Raw genomic sequence first — 18,846 nt, forward strand, 5'->3', positions numbered from 1 at the left:
TGAGGGTATCTTGTTTTGCAGAATTTAATCTTAAAGAAAGAAAACTTACTGAGTTTCTTAGTGGTCAATACATCTGTTCCAGGAACACATGCTGACTTTTTACTTTCTATATGTATGTATTGGGTGTTCACAACGGAAGGTATGGAGAGGATGCGAAAGGAGAAAGCAGAAAAACTGCATTTCCCAGAGAAAACACATGTTATCTCATGTTACTGAGTTAGCCCATTTGCCCAAAATGGGGATTCTACACCCCTGACCCACAAGTGACGCTAGAAAGAGAAGCACAGTTAAATAAGGAAGACAGATAAGAAACACCATCTGTGCCTTTGCCTCCAAAAAAGTATTTAAAAAAGATAATCAGGTAATTTTCAATTCTTTGGTAGGGAAAAAAAATTCTGTCCTAGATCCCAGATTCCATCTGATTAATGATTTTTTTCCCCTGTCCATTTGTTGAATCTCTACTCAAATGCCTACACAAAGAGAAAGAACTCCTTCATAAGAAATATCATGCCATGTCACTAATTCTACTAATTTCTCTGGAGTGCAATTTCAACAGTACTTTTTATTTTTTACTGTTGAAAAGCATTAATTCTGTCACCTAAAACCTGGCCTTTTTTTTTTTTTTTTTGTTATAAGAATTCAGAATTCAGAGGGGCAACAGGAAGCATTCTCTACGATCAGAAACGGTGCCAAACAAAGCCAAAATATTTTCAGCTTCCAATAAAGAATCTTTAGAAAGTGATGTATCAATGGAAACTGGAAGAGTTGCGCTGAAATTTGGCCTCGCAGCCTAATACACACTCTAGTACCTAGAGCACCATAATAATCAAACTGAGGACTGCAAATGAATGATCCTCATCTTTTTATATTGATCCATAGGTTATCACTTTTGATTTTCCTCAGCCTTCTTTACTCTAATTGCTGTCTCCCTGCTCCCATCCCTCTTTTTTTGAAATTTTCTTGATACCATTCTCCCCTGCAGTTCTTTGCCAGTGACTCATTAAGCTCAGGATCAGCTGTCCTACCCCAACCTCATGTGCTCACTTAAATTTTCCTTTCCTTTCTGTGTTTGCTTCCTCCTCATTCTGTCACCAAATCCAGAAGACTGAAGTCCAGTCAGCTGATAGCCCTCACCCACGGGTTGGGAGCCACTGCAGTAAACCCCAGACAGAACACATGGAGTCAATGACAGCATAAATATAAAGGTGGATTTAGTTACTGAATAATTACAGTGGAAACTTATGCACTGGTATGTCATTTTCTATTCTTTTAAACTCAATTTGTGTTCTTCACTGTATATACATATATGTGTATTAGATTGGAGTTACATAAAAGGATCTACCTGAACAACAGAAATAGGCTACTTAGAAAGTATAGTACCTACATCAACAATCAGGAAGTCCAGCCAGCACCAAGCATTGGTGAAGTAAGTCTGAAAACCATAGGCCACCCATTTTAGCACCATTTCCAGAATAAAGACATAAGTGAAGATTTTATCAGCATATTCCAGTACGATTTTTATAGTCCTGCGCTGTTCAATATATATATCTTCAAAAGCCTGTGAAGAATGGTTACATATAAGCCAAATATCATAGGTCTTCCCAAACCATACATTAACCCAAAAGAACTGAATTAAAAATGGCAAAGTAAAATCACTTTCAACTTTAGATGTTTTAGCTTGAAAAGCAAACCAGAGCAGAGATTACAATTGCGTTTTCTGAATTTTAGATTTTATTATTGCCTGATAATGGAAATATAATATAATGATTGGATTGTAACTAAAAAAAAAGTTTTTAGAAATTTCAATAATAGTCAACACAAAATTACAATTTGCCACCCTGCAAAGCCCCATCAGACTCAGTCAGAAGGCAGCCTCCTGGTTATAATATATTCAACTAACAAAAGAGAATGAGAATGAGTTACAGTGACTAATTTTTATGTTGCTGCTGATCTTTGCTGAATTCCAATATTGGGTGTTGGTGACCAGGTTTTAGTAGTGGGAAGCTGTAGGGCTGGCCCACTTGAGAAGAGACCAGGGGCTGCCCTGTGCTGGCTCCACAATGGACCTACCACAGTCAGCAGCTGAGACCATCAGTGAAGCTGATGGTACCTCCAGGAAAACATATTTAAGAAAGGGCAAAACACCAGATGGCATTGTGAGGACTGAAGACAAAGAGTAAGAGAATCTACTCTGCAAACACCGAGGTCAGAGAAGAGGGGACATGGTGCTTCAGGTGCCAGAGCAGACATAATTACAGTATATACTAAGTCTTATGGGAATCAACAAACAAAAAGACCCCAATACTTAGTAGCTGTGTGAAAGACTAGTTGCCACTAAGAACAGTATAAATGAATTAAAGGATTCCTATGTAACAGTCTAGATATACTGAATCTAAATTAAAAGCAAAAAATTAACTGGGAACATGATGAATTCAGTATCTGTACTTTTTTTTTTTGACAATTTTAAATTAAAGTAATTGTTCCAGTTTACTGCATACAAATAATTTTGTATAATTTTTATAATTTCTTAAATAAGATTTTTAGTGTAATCTTTTTCATAAACACCCTTAAACACACATCATCTTGTAGTCATAAAAAATTAATCTGCAGAATGTTATTTGACAGCAGAATTTTAATGACTTATTTTATATTTACTGTCCAAAATATTCTGGGAATTTAGATCCAGGCTGTCCTGGTTTTGGCGAGGATAGAGTTATCTTCAGTTTCTCAGGCCCTGTCAGAAGAAAGGTTGAGAGGCACAAGAAACTGGGAGGGGACACAGCCAGGAGAGCTGACCTGAACTAGCCAGAGAGATATTCCATACCATGGGACGCCATGCTCAGTATATAAACCTGGCGGGAGGGGTGTGGTGGGGAGGTGGTTGGCCAAGGCCTGCTGACCATTTCTTGGGGACCAGCTGGGCATTGGTCAGCCACTTGCGAGCAGCTGTATTACGCATCACTTGTTTTCTTTTCTTCCTTCCCTTCGGATTTAATTCCTCTTCCCTTCTCCCTCCTTTTCATTATTATTATTTATTAATAATATTGTTAGTATTTTATTTTAATTATTAAATTGTTCTTAGCTCAACCCTCGAGTCTTCCATTCCCTTCCGATTCTCCTCCCCATATCTCTGGGTGAGGGGGCAGTGAGTGAGCGGCTGCATGGTACTTTGTTGCCAGCTGGGGTTAAATCACAACATAGCTCTCTTTCAAGCCAACTTTATATTTTTTTTCTGCATGAACACAGATATGTTACAATACTCTCTTTGATAAAACATTTTTTGTGGGTACTGTTTCTATGGGTGCAAGCTCTACTTACAAGAGCACCACTGCTGAGAAGAATCATGAAGACAATGAATGTTTCAAACCAGTTGTGTTCAACGATCTTGTAGCAGGTTTTTCGAAGGTTCCACCAGATTCTTCCTTTTGTGCTTTCCATACTACCTTCACAGCATTTAAATTTCCGTATACAGCCTAGTAATACAATGACAAACTGATATACAGTAGAATTTTCATTATCCTGAAAAAGCAAAATCACTCTTAACAAGCTTCTGTTTCATGAGTTCAAATTACTTCAATTTATGCTTCAAAGTACTGCAAGCTACTTAAAGCACACTTACCTTCTCAATTTGATGCTTTGGGTGTATGAAAACTTGCTGCACACAATTCTTCTACTACCCTAACACTACAAAAAGCTTATAATAATAATAATAATAATAAAAGATTGTAATCTAATTAAGCTAATTTTAATTTATAAGCACTTTTTAAAAAAGTAATTTTTCATTTACATACAGATAAAACAAAGAACATATGAGAACTGTCAGGGAGTAGAAACAAACACATAGCAGCTTTCACATGAGGTAGATCAAGAGTACAGCAGCTTCTTTTAAAAGTACTGTTGTCTCTCAGGTAAGGTTCAAATAAATCACAGATGTAAACACTCTATTTTACTAAGGAGTGACCTCTGCTTCAAGGGATGATTTGAAAGGGATGATACCTCCGTCATGACATAAACAACCGATTTAACTGCAGATTGTGAGAGCTTTTCCATGTGGTACAGATTTGTGGCCACCACCCACAGAATTCTGCCTCACCTTGAAGGGCTCCTTACCTTGTCACGGGGCCTCAAGGCACAGTTTTCAATGAACCTCAGTATCTACCTGCTTAACAGAAGTCTCTGTATTTCTTTAAAAATCATCTATCTCATAGAAACATAACCAAGTTTAAATTACTTTAACGGTTCCCAAAGGCAGCAGCTTAGTTTTCCCTATGACTGTCATTAAGTTCATATTTTACAAGTAAGTTACACTGTATTTCATCAGCTCAGATAAAACAGCTACCATTGTGAAAAGCATGATTTACCTTACCTTCACCTACTCAAAATGCCTACATTATTGAAAAAATTAATCTTATGCCCAAGGATGGATAGACATCACATGATATAAGAATAAGGAAGAACTGTAATATAAAGTGAAATTATTTGAGAAATATACTTTTTTTTTAAAATCAAGAGTTTGATATATTCAATATAGCCTCACACTGCAAAACAGTTATGTTTTTTTTAAAGATGAGTGAAATAATATTTCAAAGGACAAGAGTCCCAGCCTAAGTCAAAGGTTTTTTCATAACAGTAAATCAGAAAGCACGAATAGGATAGGAGAGCTAATCCAGGAACATATTTTGTTTTGATTTTAAGCATGACATGAAAGGAAAGTAAAATTTGTAATACCACAATGATAGGAAATACGTTTCAGTAAATTTCAGTAGTCCCCTAGAGGTTATAGCTACACAGAACTAAAATAAACCAAAACTTCGAAGGGCATGCAAGTATGCTGTTAACACTTCTTTACTTAATAAAAACATAGGATCTCATTCAACTGTGCGTCCTACATTATATTTATGCACTCCCTCCCCACATTAATGGTGTCATGTCAAGATAACAACTCTATTGTGTGAGTCAAACTTTCCAAGATCCAAATCATTCACTGAATTTCTTCCTAGCGCTAGGAAGGGGCCCACAGGTAATCAAGATTCTAGTTTAAATTTCTCAGTGGAGTGAATCTGGTGTAGGATTTGGTCTTTGGTCTTTCAGATTTCACTACTGAAAATGTCATTTAAATCAACAGGATTACTGATTGCTGAGAATCGGTTTATGGATTCTAAATGGATTATATATAGATTATAAATGGCTCCATGGACTTCAGTACAGCTATCTACAACAGCCAAAATTAATTATAAGATCTGACAAACTAGGATTCATGATTGCAGTAGCAAATAGCTTCCTTGAACTGCCACTGTGGTTGCAAACAATCGAAAACCAAAAAACCAACCCCAAATCTTATTTCCACACCTTCTGTAAAACACACCTTCTGTAAAGCATGGCTGTAGCTCTGATGCTTTCTCTGGTTCAGTTTCAGCTTTTTCTTCTCCAAAGAGATCTAAATTAACTGTACTTCCTTCAGATGAGCTGGAAAAATTTAGCTTCTGAAAATAAAATTTGATAACAATTGTTCTTTACTAATATTTAAACTTTTAGAATGTTCATTATGTTTAAGCATGCAACACTGTGTGCAAGTAATAATAATAACAAAATATTTGTCACCAGAAATACACACAAACATCCACACATAGCAGACAATGCTGTTGAAATGTGTATAAATCATCTACTTTCTACCTAGAGATTACAAGGCGTTACATGTAAACTTTCATGGAATTTTAGAATTTCTGGTCTAAATGTAATACAGTGTTATCATCCATCAAAGTTTACTACTACCAAGTAGATTTTCTGATACATATTTTATTTATTTTGTTTTCTATTATTATTTTCTAGTAAGAAAATAATTTTTCTTGCTGCATTTTAAACCAGTATCAGTCATACTGTATCTGTTAAGAGGATCTATGTTGGTATCTACTTTCACTACAGCACTCTCCTCAACCTGAAGACAGTACATCCTGACAGCAAAAACTTTTAAATTGTAAACTGTGAGGGTAAACTGTCTAAGGGAGAAAAGGTAGCATATTTTTAAGGTCTGATTTTAATTCAGTGCCCATTATTCATAATATAAAAATAAAGGAAAGGAATTATCAGTTCTTTTTCGCCGGCATCTTAAACATCAGTATGGTAAAAGCTAACCACTTCTGGTAATATGATAATTTATAATAAAATTTGGTTACCTTTGACCACAGATAATTTAGTTATTTTTCCTTTTAAGATCATTCTTATGATCTAGACTGGAAAACGCTAAAGTAAAATCAGGTTTAATATGGAACCTTGCTTCAGATGTGAATTTGACCATTCCCCTCAACATATCCATAAAATAAATTAAGCCTGCCTTGTCTTAACCCATAATTATCACTACCATACGAACAACTTTTGTTTTTCCATATATATATACTGATAAGTTTCAAAAAGGAAAAAGTACGATAAATACATTTCAACTGGCATTAATTTGCATTTTTTTTGCCAATGCACATATGTATTACATTGTGCATTGTGAAACTACCCATTACTCTGGTACGCATACCTGTACAGTTAACACCCAGAAAAAAAATAATTGTTGTCATAATTAAAGTTACATAAATCATGTTAGTATGAAAAAATAATAAAAAAAGAATAAGCCTCAATTAATTTTTAGTTTTGTAATCTGCATGTGTATTTCAAAAACCCATAGTCTGGAGATTTTAAAGGAAGATGTGGCATCCTGTACATTTAATCTGAGTATGAGTACCAAACTAAGTCAAAGTAGTTTTGGTCACAGCATTCTCCGACATTTCACAATGTTATTACCAAGAAGTAGATAACATCAGTAATGAATTCACACAAAAAAATGTCTGTAGGGAATGATGTAAGCACACTTTGTAAAACAGTCTCAGTTTCATGGAATTAACACCACGTTCATTAATTTAGCTAAACTTGCATGATTAAGAGACATCTAAAATATAAAACCAAACAAGTTACAGGCACTATCCAATCAAGCCATATTTACATCTCAGTTGTGAAATGTGAAAGGACAAAATTGTTTTGGGTATCAAACAATTTATTTTTTTTTTACATTTGTGAAAGAAGACAGAGACAATTTAATAAAAAAAAAAAAGTAACCCAGTGTTCTGCATTTACTTTTAATAAAAAATATTTTAATAAAAAATATTGCCTAATCTGCTGCTACTTTAGAAACTCATTATCTGAAATACAACCCCAAAATTGCTCATATTTTATGTAAACACCTCTTCATTTTTAGTAGAGTTAATTTTAAAATATTCACAGCAAACATCTTTTCCTATCACTACTTCTACTGAACCTGAGGACAGCACTATATACCTCCATTGTTTTATTAATTTGCTACTTTCATCATTCCATGACATAGCATATATATTGCAAAATGGTGCAGCAGTGGCAGGTAAACTGAAATAATGAATTGAATTATAAATCAGATTACTTATTTTAAAAATATATGTGCTTGAAGAGTAAGGAAGTTGTGTGTCATACTGCTAATGAAAATTAAAAACAATGTGAAATACCCTGGGTCATTTGAACTGCAAGCTACTTAGTACACCATTTGAACAGATGACATGAATACAACTGAAAGAATACAGATTTTTATGAATTAACAACATTAAAAAATGAACAACCTTAAAAGGAAAATAAACTGAAAAGAATCGATGTGTTTAGAACATGAAGTTATATGTCTCATTTAATACATAGTAGAAGGATCAAAGATTAGTGATTTTTTTTTTAGTTTTGGTTAAGAAAGGCAGTTTTCTTGACTCTAGAAATCCAATTAGATGCTTAATGAACTATTTTGATACAAGACAGGCAGCCTGGCATATAACCCTGTGCTTGAAGAGTTATACATTTAATTAAACATTGGATTTTTTTTTCATGTAGGGAGCTCATATTTTTCACTAAGATGATGGTATAAAACACAAAAAAACCCCAGACAGTAAAAAGCAATATGCATAGAATATTTTCCTGTTCTAATTAAAAATTCAGTTAGTTTCTTGTCTATGTACAAAGTTCACAGAGATCTAACTGATTCTGTGAATCACTCCACAAACAGGACTTTTAGGAAAGACAGAAATGCTCATCCTTCAACTTCAGTGCACTTTGCTGCTGTTCAGTGTTTAACAAACTAAGGCAAAGTGGCCTCATTGCATATACACTAAGCACTCGATTGAATATGTCGACTTACGTACTCAAGAGTTGACTAGCAACCTTGACGTTTACCAATCAGTAGCTAAAATATTTTTGTTAGAAAAGGTTCTGTCAATATATTACCTTTTTTCTTTTTCACTGTTGGCTATTGAGATTTTGAACACGTTACAGCCACTATACTGTTATAAGGTCAAAATTTGGAGCTCACGATCTTTCTTCTTTCCTGAAGGAATCAAGGTATGATAGCACAAATACTTGCAAGAATAATGTTACTACTACAAATTGTCCCACTGAAGCCACTTAGGATTGCTTGAGGTAATTAGTAAAGAGTCAATCTTTACTGAGCATCACCTTAAAAATAATAAATGGAAGTGTATGCAAAATTGCAGATAATGACTTTAAAGAAAACGCTGTAAGAAGAGCTAATAATTAAGCCACTGATTATTCTTGTGATGTAAGTTGTAAGTCATTCACATTTTGATATTCAAATAGCAAAGCAAACCTGATATGTTTCCCAAACTGCAAAGCAAAGAACAAATGTACCACCAATACAGCTGCTAATACAAGCAATGACAGGGAAACATTGTCTTGTGTAATACAAAAAAAACCCAAAAACCAAACAAAAAACCCCAAACAAACCCATATAGGATGACAGTGCTGCATATTCTTACATTCACATTTTCTCATTTACTAAGGATCTCTCCCTCCCTCCCTCCCTCTCATTTAAGTAGACTGTTTTTGCTGGAGAAGGAGGTAAAGAACTGCAGTAAAATGTGAAGAATGATTGTTGATAACTACATTGGAGAGTATGCTCAGGAACCTCTTAGAAAAGAGGATCCAAAAACATTACTACATGGAAATGCAACAGAAATCTGTGTTATGCCACTTATATACCATCAATTGACTATTTTCCTGCTTAGTCAGATCTATTTTCCGCAGGAAATACTTCTTCAATAAAAACAATCTCATTTTTCCATTTAGTCTCAACTATTAAACAACAAAAAGGACACAAAGCACATTTCTTGTAAGCATCTTTACTACATAGCTTCACTTATCACTGAATACAGTATTCTTAAGCATAAGCACAGTTGGTAAAATAATTTTTATTGGTATAGTTTTATTTATCTTTTTCTGAAAGAAGCACGTCTATAAATAAAGCTTGCAAATTCTTTACCTTTTAAAGAAACCCAAAGTATTGTCCATAGAAAATACTCAGGTTTGTCACCAAACTAAAACCAAAACCTACCCCTTCTACTCTACATATCTTAGGAAAAAAACCAAAAACCAAACAAACAAAACAAAAAACCAACCAAAACCCACCAACAAACAGGCATGCATATTATAAAAGAAAAAAAAGCATCATCTTATTATGCAAGGAAGGTTACAGTAATAGAATGTGACATCCAAATGAAAAACATTCAAGTATTTTCCAGTCAAATGATTACAAGCCACTGGTTTACTATTTTGCATGCTGTTCTACACCTGTCCAGCTTCAAAACAGCAGAAGCTTGAAGCAGAAGCAGTGTCAAATAAACAATATCCACCAAATCAGAACCATCCCCTGTACTTAGCAGCAGTAGGACGGGATACTATGCATTCTTATCTCCCCTACTTTAGTGCCTTTTCTAAAATGTTTTGGAAAAATCCTTAGAAAGATGTTTTTCCATTCCAAAAGATATTTTTCCATTCCATCTTTCTGAATAGCTTACAGGCCCCCTGGGCACAAAAGTGAGACCTGAAATATTTCCAATACATAATACAGTACAAAAGCATACATGAAAGATAATGCCGGATTCCACAACGAAACCACATGAACAAAGTTTGTATTTGGAAAAGGAATACCTCAATGACCCCTAAATGGCAAGGACCAGAACTGCCCAACTACTCAGAAGAGATCATCAGGAATAAGAAACATGTAGCTTGGTACAACTAAGGTTTGTTTTACAGTTTTGGAGTTCCTGAGCTTAGAGGGTTGGGAGGTACTTCCCATTTCGTCTTTTTTAACAATTGCCTTAATTTTAGCCTTATCCTAGATTTTCCTGATTTCCATATTTCTTTCTTGCTTGAACTACTTTATTTATATAGCTTTAAAACACCCCAATTTATTTAGACTCCCTACATAGAATTTTTGCTTGAAATTATGTTTTATGTCTTTCTCAAAAAAAAAAAAAAGCAAGTGGATTAAGTTTACAAAGAAAAAATTATTGATGATGAAGAGAAAAATTGATACAAATTATTTCCTAACTCCAGTCTCACAGACATACACAAACTTCATGAGTAGAATATAACTATATTACATCCATAGTCAAAGGAACATGCATAAAAAAGATAGTATTTGGTTTTTCCCAGGAGTGTATCTTTCATCCTATATTTTAGCTTCTTTTATATGAGAAAATTGGAATGTAAATTATAAAAACATTGTGAACAAACATGAAACAATTTTTATCAAAAGGTATAAACATTTTAGCATACAAGTAATTGTATATATGTACTATTACAAAGGCATTGGTCAAATGAACATGATTAGAAAATGTTCATAACTACATGACAGCTAAAACCATGGTTCAACAGATGAACAGAGAAAGTCAAGTGAAGATTACCTTTCCATTTTCATAAAATCAAAGGCTGTTAACCTCTTTTAAGCTTGGACAGTCTTGATGCTTAATAATTCAGTTACCGATAATAAAAACCTAGAAAGCATGCAGGTTATGCCACAAAAGTAGTACAGAAAATATCAAAGACGTAACAAGGAGAGAGGAACATGTTGGAGTTGCTCTCAACCATGCTGTGACATGAGTCATGGGACTCAACTTACAGAGCGGCTGTGCATGTTTCCACTACATTGCAATGGATGGGGATAAAATACATTGTAGCTGAGTAGCATGCAGGCTAATCAATCTCAAAAGTGATCATATATGTATGATTTGTTTAGGTAACCTGTGTAAACATGCTGACACGTTGCTCTGCCTGGTTAAAAAGCACCAGATCTGCATTCTTGACTGATCCAGCTTGATTTTACTCCTGTGAGAAGAATGGTACGTAATGAAGTTACAACACGGTACCCTTTAGGTGTTTGAGTTCTGGAAACAGCTTAAGCATGGATTCCTACTTATTTTAAAATGTGTTTTTTTAGATACATCACATATTTGAAAAACATAACATTCAAAGCTGTTGATTAGAGCTTTAAGCATATCCAAAGACACGCTGAAAGAGGGAAAAATTAGTAGAATATCTGAAGCTCACAGATGTATATTGGACTTGGGAGTAACATAAAAAAACCACCAAACCAAACAACCCCAACCAAAACAAAACAACAAAACTCCTTCCCCCAACCAAAAAAAAAAAAACCAACAAAAAACAACAAACCATACACCCACATTATGCATATTACATCTTTAAGCATCCTTTGAATGTCAGCAATTAGATCTTTAAAATAACAGAAATACTTTTTTTCTTGTGTTAAATTTTCAAGGTTTTTCCTGGTTTTCACTAGTTGCTAAATATGTATCTAGGATACACTTTCAGAAACAAGCTGCAGGCAATACAAAACAACAACAAAAAAAAATCAATCATACCATGTCAAACGTGAAAATTTCTGGGTAAGCAATTTCTCCCAGCATCATTAGCTTTTTTAACTGCATGACTTAAAAAAAAGTTTCAAACAGTTTATGGTGCATTATGGATTGTAACAGGTATACAGCAACATAAAAACGTAAACCCATGCCTAGCAATAAACCTGTAGTTTCCTCAAGTATTTCACATCTATCTTTTATTAATCTTCTGATACCAACCTAATCTCACTTCTCAACAATGATTTCTCAAAGGCTCATCAAATGATGTAGCTAACTCCAATACAAACTGCTCCCATTTAAAGGGAAGTTTGACAGAAAGAGCTGAAATAATCTACAGAAGGAAAGACAATTTCTTTACTGACTATGAACTAGTGTACATGAAATGATTTTTTTATTGTTAATTTATGTGTCTCCTGTGGTCGTCTTTCAAGTATGCCAATCCTTAGCCACTTTTCCAAATTTGAGTGGAACAATAGGCTTATGTTTAATCTTGATTATCAGAGGTGAGAAAAAATAGATTTTGTTACCCAATTCTTAAATATAAATTTCCAGGGAAGGGTTAGATTTAGTACAGTTAACAGAGACAGCAAGAGTAAATTACCTGGATCCATCAGATATTCCTTCCACAAAACATATTAAGAAGGCTAGTATCCTTTATTCCATTTAATAATACATAAAAGATGTAGCAGTTATTCAGCAGACATTATAGATGACTTACAAAGAGCAGTTAATCCTTTAAAGTTATGAATGTTGTCTGCTTTGCTTTTAAGAGGCCTCTTGGTAATCTAAGGTTTCTCAACCAAGAGGTCAACATAATATAAGGAGTAACAGAACCTCCAAAAATTAGATGGAGGAATTCCAGTGTCAGGAAACGAGCTGCTGAAATAAAAAATGAGTGTAATACCACTGAAGACAGTGCACTACAGTAAAAGAAATACCTAAAGAGTCACCTTAATACACCTTTCAAATTTAAGTTTAATTTAATTGCGCTTTGCTAGAACAAACTTTTTTCTAAAATTTTGAAAGAATATGAGAAAATTCATTTCTATTCAAAACAAAACAGCCAAGAGCCTAAAAAGCTCACAATCAATCAATCAAATAAATAATAATAAAAAAAAAAATAATCAAAAGAAAGCAAACCAATCCAGACAAAGCAATCCAAGTTGGAGTATGGCTGTTTGCAAAAGTACTGAAAGTCCATTAATGTCCTTCTGTCTTCAGGTGCCAGGGGAGTTGATATCAGACACAGTCTGAACTGGAGCCACAGGACAGCAAACTGAATTTTCAGTTTCTCTCAGGATCCTGCTGAAATCCATGATTTTGCTTTCCCCCCCCTCAGTCTGCAGCTGCTGACAAGTGACTACTTTCCTAAGTCTGACCCAATTTATGGTCAGGCAGTTGCCTTTGAAGTGACTGGTTCAAAGTTTCCACAAACAAGCAAGAAATTTTTTTTTTTTGTTCAGTAATTTATTTTTTCTCATCATTTTTACTTGACATAGTCACCTTAAAATACTGATGCTCCCTTGGCTTTCCCCCATCACTTTAACTTCAGAATTAAAAAAAAAAATGTTGTTATTGCTCTCATTAGCCTGAGTTAGCACCAGCACAAGTAATGCTGATTTCTGTAGAATTCAGTGAGCTTTAAAAAATCAGATGCAAATGGTATTATTATTGTTTATTACTATCTCCTCTAATATTTTAAAATAGTTTACTTTCATCCTTACTTCATGGAAATATTATGATTATATATGTGTGTGTATATATATATATACACAAGTCTTTTGTCTGTTTATCCTTTACCTACATACTATTTTGTCTATCCAACTAAAAATTTGGAAGAACTTCTTTTTCAAAACCCCTTTATAAATGCATTCATTTACGTTTATACAGTTCTGCTTGGATTTCCCACTCTCTTTAGCTCCACTTTCCCACTTCAGTTTATTCACTCAGTATAGTCCAACAATCTCAAATCACAATTGCTTTCTATTTTTAAGCAGGAAGAGCCATACTATGAAATACTACAATTTGTGTAATTCATTCATAAATAATATAAAATATTCAAATTTTACCTCCTTGCTTTCCTCCAAATCTGAGTCACTGCTAAACTCTTCTGTATTTAGATGTTCAAAATCAGATTCTCCAGCAGCTATTGGTACGGTGACAGTAAGGCTTGGGTTGTTTATGAATGATGTATAATCACTGTCACCTACAACAGTGGCCATTCCATTTTCATTTTTGTGGTAATTCTTATCTATCCTTATTTCAGCGATGGTACAGTTGGAAATGCAATGGTCTCTCTCATCATTCAGCTGATCTGTTACTGGTCTTTGATTTACAACAGCTTGTTTCCTCCAGCAAGACTTCTGAACACATTCACCCGCTTTTTTCTTCACATAATCTATTCCCTTCTGAATTCTTGCAACAGCAATCTGTAAGTTGTTCATTTCATTGTCATCATCTGTACATGAAAGGCTGTCTGAACTAAATGAACTCAGCAGCAAGGCCAGAAAAAGGTTCAATACCTAAAAAAAACCAAAAGACAACAGAGCTGAATTTTCTCAATTTTTCATTCACATGCTTCTGTGCCCCATTACGAACTTAGGCTTCATGTTCTCCTTTGCTGGGTATGATTCTTGGAATTACACAGTAAATAAAAAGTAAATGCAATTTAAGCACAACACCTGCTCCATACCCCAATGCAGGGGTTTTTTTTTCTAGTTTTGCATTGCTGCATGTCTATGAAGACACTTGTACATTCTTTTTCTGCTCATGTTTGTAGAAGGTCAGAAATGAATGATTCTTTGAATGAATGACTGAACAGCTCCAGAAAACTGTACTTCTCTGGCCACAGCGAAGCACTCTGCAACAGAAGAAATTACTGATCTGTGCAGAAAACAGCTTTCTTAAACACTGATCCAAACTCACACAGGTATTTTGCTGTATGCAACTTTAAAACTGTGAAGTACACACTGCCTCCTAACCCTCAAATCATCCTCTTCCCACGGCAAGACAAAACATAGAATAGATACCAGTTATACAAGCCCAGAATTTACTAGAAGCAAAAATGGTACTAGGATAGCCAAAGAAGCAGAGTACCAGCTCTTAAAGCCTTCCGATCAGCTCTTCCACGCAGCTTTGAAGACAACAGGTTAAAACTATGTGTTGAGAACACAGAAAGACAACTGGAGCCCTGAACATGCAGCCAGGCCTGTCTGTTCATGTAAGAAATTCTACTTGAGCTATGGCATAAAATCAGAATACAGTAAATATTGTGGAAAAAGTCAGACATGGATACTTCATTCCACAAAGTTCTATCTTCTGGTTTAGAAAAGTATTTAAGGAAGATGTTTTGTTTGGTCAACCAATTTCACAGTTCTCTTTATTATAAGAAAAATAGATCTGCAGAAAAACCTGAAGCAAGTAGCTCTGCTACTAGTAGTAAGTGTGACTGGTTTAAAGATAACTAGCTTATTCCTGTTGCTAGAAATTTTATTCCTAAAGAATGCCTCCAGGATAGCTAATTTAAAATCTCTTTTGCTACTGACAGTTGCCTAAAGAAAAGATGTAGAAGAACAGAGGAAGACTCAGTAGGCAACGAGACAAGCAGAGCAAAAGGCAGAGCAATGAAGGCCTCAAATACTAGTGAGTTAATATAATACATATTTTAGAAGTCAAATTTATACGCGGTAATGTACAAACTGGTACAGATCTGATGCTTTCCTCTGAAAGAGGAAAATAAGATATAATACAGACCTTTTAAAAGTGTCTTTAAAAAGCACTTAAGAAATAGGAAGCAAAAAGGTGAAGAGGTGAAAGACAACATTAAGTACTTGAATTTTTTTCTGCAGAACTGCTGCCTTCCAATTTGAGTTTCCTTACCCCATTTATGCAAAAATGTTGGCTGTGCAGCCAGCAGGGCTCAAAATGACTTAAATTTTAGAGTCTAAGAATGTTAAAGCAGTCTTATACACAGGAGAGAGCAGAAAAAGTAAAAAAAAAAACCCACAACAAACAACCTGGCTATGTGTGATTTGAAGTGATGCCTCAATAAGTTAGAGAGAAAAAGCTCTGCTATGTCATCTTCTGCAGACAGCAACTCCCATCCTGGGAGCATAAACACTTGGGGCGCCTTTGCTCTTCTCCCTCTCTCTAGAACACAGGATGCTTCTCTCTCTCACCCATATCCTCTGAATTGCAAACCAGACCCCTGAGGGGGCCCATCCCCCAAGTTGAGGATACTATATAGGATCAGAAATCTAACAAACAGAAAACTCTGCTTCAGAGCCCATACTTGTAACAAATTCAAAATAATAAAAAACATATTTAAATAACACATTTAATAATGCTTAAAAAACTTAATTACTGGTTCTTTTATCATCTTTCTTTAGATGTATTATCAGACTACTTGGGGTACATACCACAAGGTTTCCAATCACCATGACCATCATGAAGACAGTAAGGCACATGGGTTGGCCTGCAACCTGCATGCAGTCCCACATCGTTTCTATCCATTCTCCACACAGCACTCTGAATACGATCAAGAAAGAGTGGAAAAAATCATTCATGTGCCAGCGTGGAAGTTTACAGTCATTGGAGATCTTGCAGACACATTCCTTGTAGCTTTTCCCAAAGAGCTGCATCCCAACCACAGCGAAAATGAACACAATGATGGCCAGCACCAGGGTCAGATTCCCCAGAGCCCCCACTGAGTTGCCAATAATTTTTATCAGCATATTTAGAGTTGGCCAAGATTTTGCCAATTTAAGGACTCGCAACTGAAAAACAAAAATACAGAGAGATATTATTTGCAGTAGTTACAAAACCACTATAGAAATAATGACAGATTATGAACTATTGACTCTCAGCAATAAAAAAACCCAAGAAATTTCAACAGGATTCCATCAACCATAAAACTTACACAGAAACAGAGAGTTTAATAAAATCCACACTTCTAAAGCTTGGTTGCATTTGTTCAGATAGTCAATTCTGAACGTGGCATACATCTCAAATATTATGTGCAGAAATTATTATTTTTTTTTAAAAAAAAAAGCTCAACAGAATTCTACTGAAGGAAAATAAAGGATTCTGAAATCCTTGAAGAATGGGGTCTTCCAAAGGAATATTGCCTCCAAAAATGTAAAAGGATCAGCGAGACTCACAGTCTGAAAATAAAAGCCTAACACAAGACAAAGTAAAACATTTCAACTTATGAGGAGGAGAAAGTGTAACACATATTCTTTCTTACTGATAACCCACTCAAAAGAATAAAGGTATTAAATATTTTTTGGTTTCAGATAAAAGCAAAATGGAAATGCAAAATGCAAAGAGATGACAGGGAAAGAATGTCAAATAGTTAATTTCTCAATTTTAAAATAAATATATTTTTCTAATAATATAACACATCTATTTTTTGCCAAGGGGGGGAATAAATCTTTTTTTCAAAATTAAAAAAATATTATTTTTATAATTCCTATTGTTTTAAAACAACACTTCTAGCTTTTTTGAAATTTCCAGATATGGAAGTAGACAGAAGACTACAAATGGTTTATTTATATCTCTCAATATGTACTAAATAAATTCTACATTTACTTGTGCTTTCCTCATCCACATTAAACAATTACAATAAATTACATCTCTCCCTTGAAAAATACTTAGTTGCTTCTGAATCATAAAATGGCACACCACTATTCATTGATAACATAAATAATTTCGTAAAATGCACCTGCAGAAATATCCTGTGACACTTTGCCAAAAATATACTATTACTGAAGTGGATTTATGAGTACAGTTTAAATACAAATAATATAATAAAGCATTAATTAATGTAGATATATTATTATAACTAATTTATTTACCAATCGAATGATCGGAGAACAGATAATCCATCCACCATTTGACAGAAAAAGCTCCACCATACTAAGGGTAACTATGAAACTATCAAAATATTCCAGCCAACTTGGAAATAATAAAAAGGATGCATGGCAATATCTTGAGAACCATTTCTGCTGCAAAAATTCCAGTAAAAACCTGAAGAAAGAACGTTTATTGTTAGTTTTGGCAGATGAGTTGAACCACAGATAGAGAACAACTTCAGTAAGAAGTAACAACCCTCTCACAGTGGAGTATCAGTAAGGAAACTTATCACAACCTGAACTTCACGGAGAAGGAAGTGGCACCATCAAAATGAGCTGCAGCAGAAACTCTGTTAAATTTTAGCTAAACCCAGATACATTTAGTATTTACACATTATACATTCCTCACAGTCCTCCTGTTTTCTCCTGATACCTGCCATCCATCTCTCAGCAAGATAACAGTTGCTCTTGCCACAACGAAAGCTGCTTTAACAAAGATATGCGGAAAAAAACAGGAAACTGGTCATAAATTGGAGAGTGATGCACTATTAAATGCAGTTTTTGTGAGAACTCACAGATACAGTAAGCATATTCTTCTCTCTCTAGCTGCCAAAAAAGGACTAATTATGCTGAGGCTTGTGTTTGAAGTAAAAACTTTCTGCCTTTGAATGCCTCTGATGATTTCTGAAGCAGAAGGCAAGCAACGCCTCTGAAATAAATTCACTGTATTTACTTGTAGGTGTGTGACCACTAGTATCTAGAGAACTGCATAAATTATCATATTTTACTAGAAGGATGAACAAACTTAAAAAAACCCCCCAAAACGGGCATTTGAGTGTCATTAAAAAATAGTGCTGAACAGTTCAAAAAGCAAGAAAATCAACTGCTGAAACTACACTTGTATTATGGTGGCATCTTAGCTGACAGAGTAAACAAATTCTTATTGGCATGAAGCAACACCTACACTCACACAGCTCAAAATTAGATTTAGATTAAGCTACTTCATTACCTATGAAAGGAAAAAATGGTTGTGTTTCCTGGGTAAAACATGCGGGCATCATCACAAGACAACCCTCTGCAACAGCTATTGATCCTCACCTATTTGTCTTCCCTGTCTTTCTCCTCAAATACATCCTGGATCTATTTTAAACAGCAACATGACATGGTTATCTTCCATAGATAATAATCTCTGACTCCAGATTAAGGTGAAAACATTGAACTATGTCTGTATTGTCTACAAAAATAACAACTCTGGAATTGAACCTGAATAT

At 34.6% G+C, this 18,846-nt stretch overlaps 1 protein-coding gene and 1 long non-coding RNA gene across 2 annotated transcripts in view; one reads left to right on the top strand and one right to left on the bottom strand.

Annotated features, from left to right (window-relative positions):
- LOC119152717 overlaps window positions 1-11,186 on the top strand; it is a 56,445-nt gene extending 45,259 nt beyond the window's left edge. Inside the window, exon 3 of the long non-coding RNA XR_005105861.1 lies at window positions 11,084-11,186. This is a non-coding gene — a long non-coding RNA (uncharacterized LOC119152717). The remainder of the gene's footprint in view (window positions 1-11,083) is intronic.
- The window catches only part of LOC119152708 (sodium channel protein type 2 subunit alpha-like), a 48,224-nt gene that overhangs the window by 15,610 nt on the left and 13,768 nt on the right, over window positions 1-18,846 (bottom strand). Inside the window, 8 exon segments of the mRNA XM_037398326.1 lie at window positions 1,385-1,558; window positions 3,319-3,473; window positions 5,366-5,483; window positions 13,793-14,245; window positions 16,142-16,498; window positions 17,579-17,667; window positions 17,670-17,711; window positions 17,714-17,750. Of these exon segments, the coding sequence (XP_037254223.1) occupies window positions 1,385-1,558; window positions 3,319-3,473; window positions 5,366-5,483; window positions 13,793-14,245; window positions 16,142-16,498; window positions 17,579-17,667; window positions 17,670-17,711; window positions 17,714-17,750 (1,425 nt within the window).

This window comes from Falco rusticolus, chromosome 8 (assembly GCF_015220075.1).
Source record: "Falco rusticolus isolate bFalRus1 chromosome 8, bFalRus1.pri, whole genome shotgun sequence".
Classification (NCBI taxonomy): Eukaryota; Metazoa; Chordata; class Aves; order Falconiformes; family Falconidae; genus Falco; species Falco rusticolus.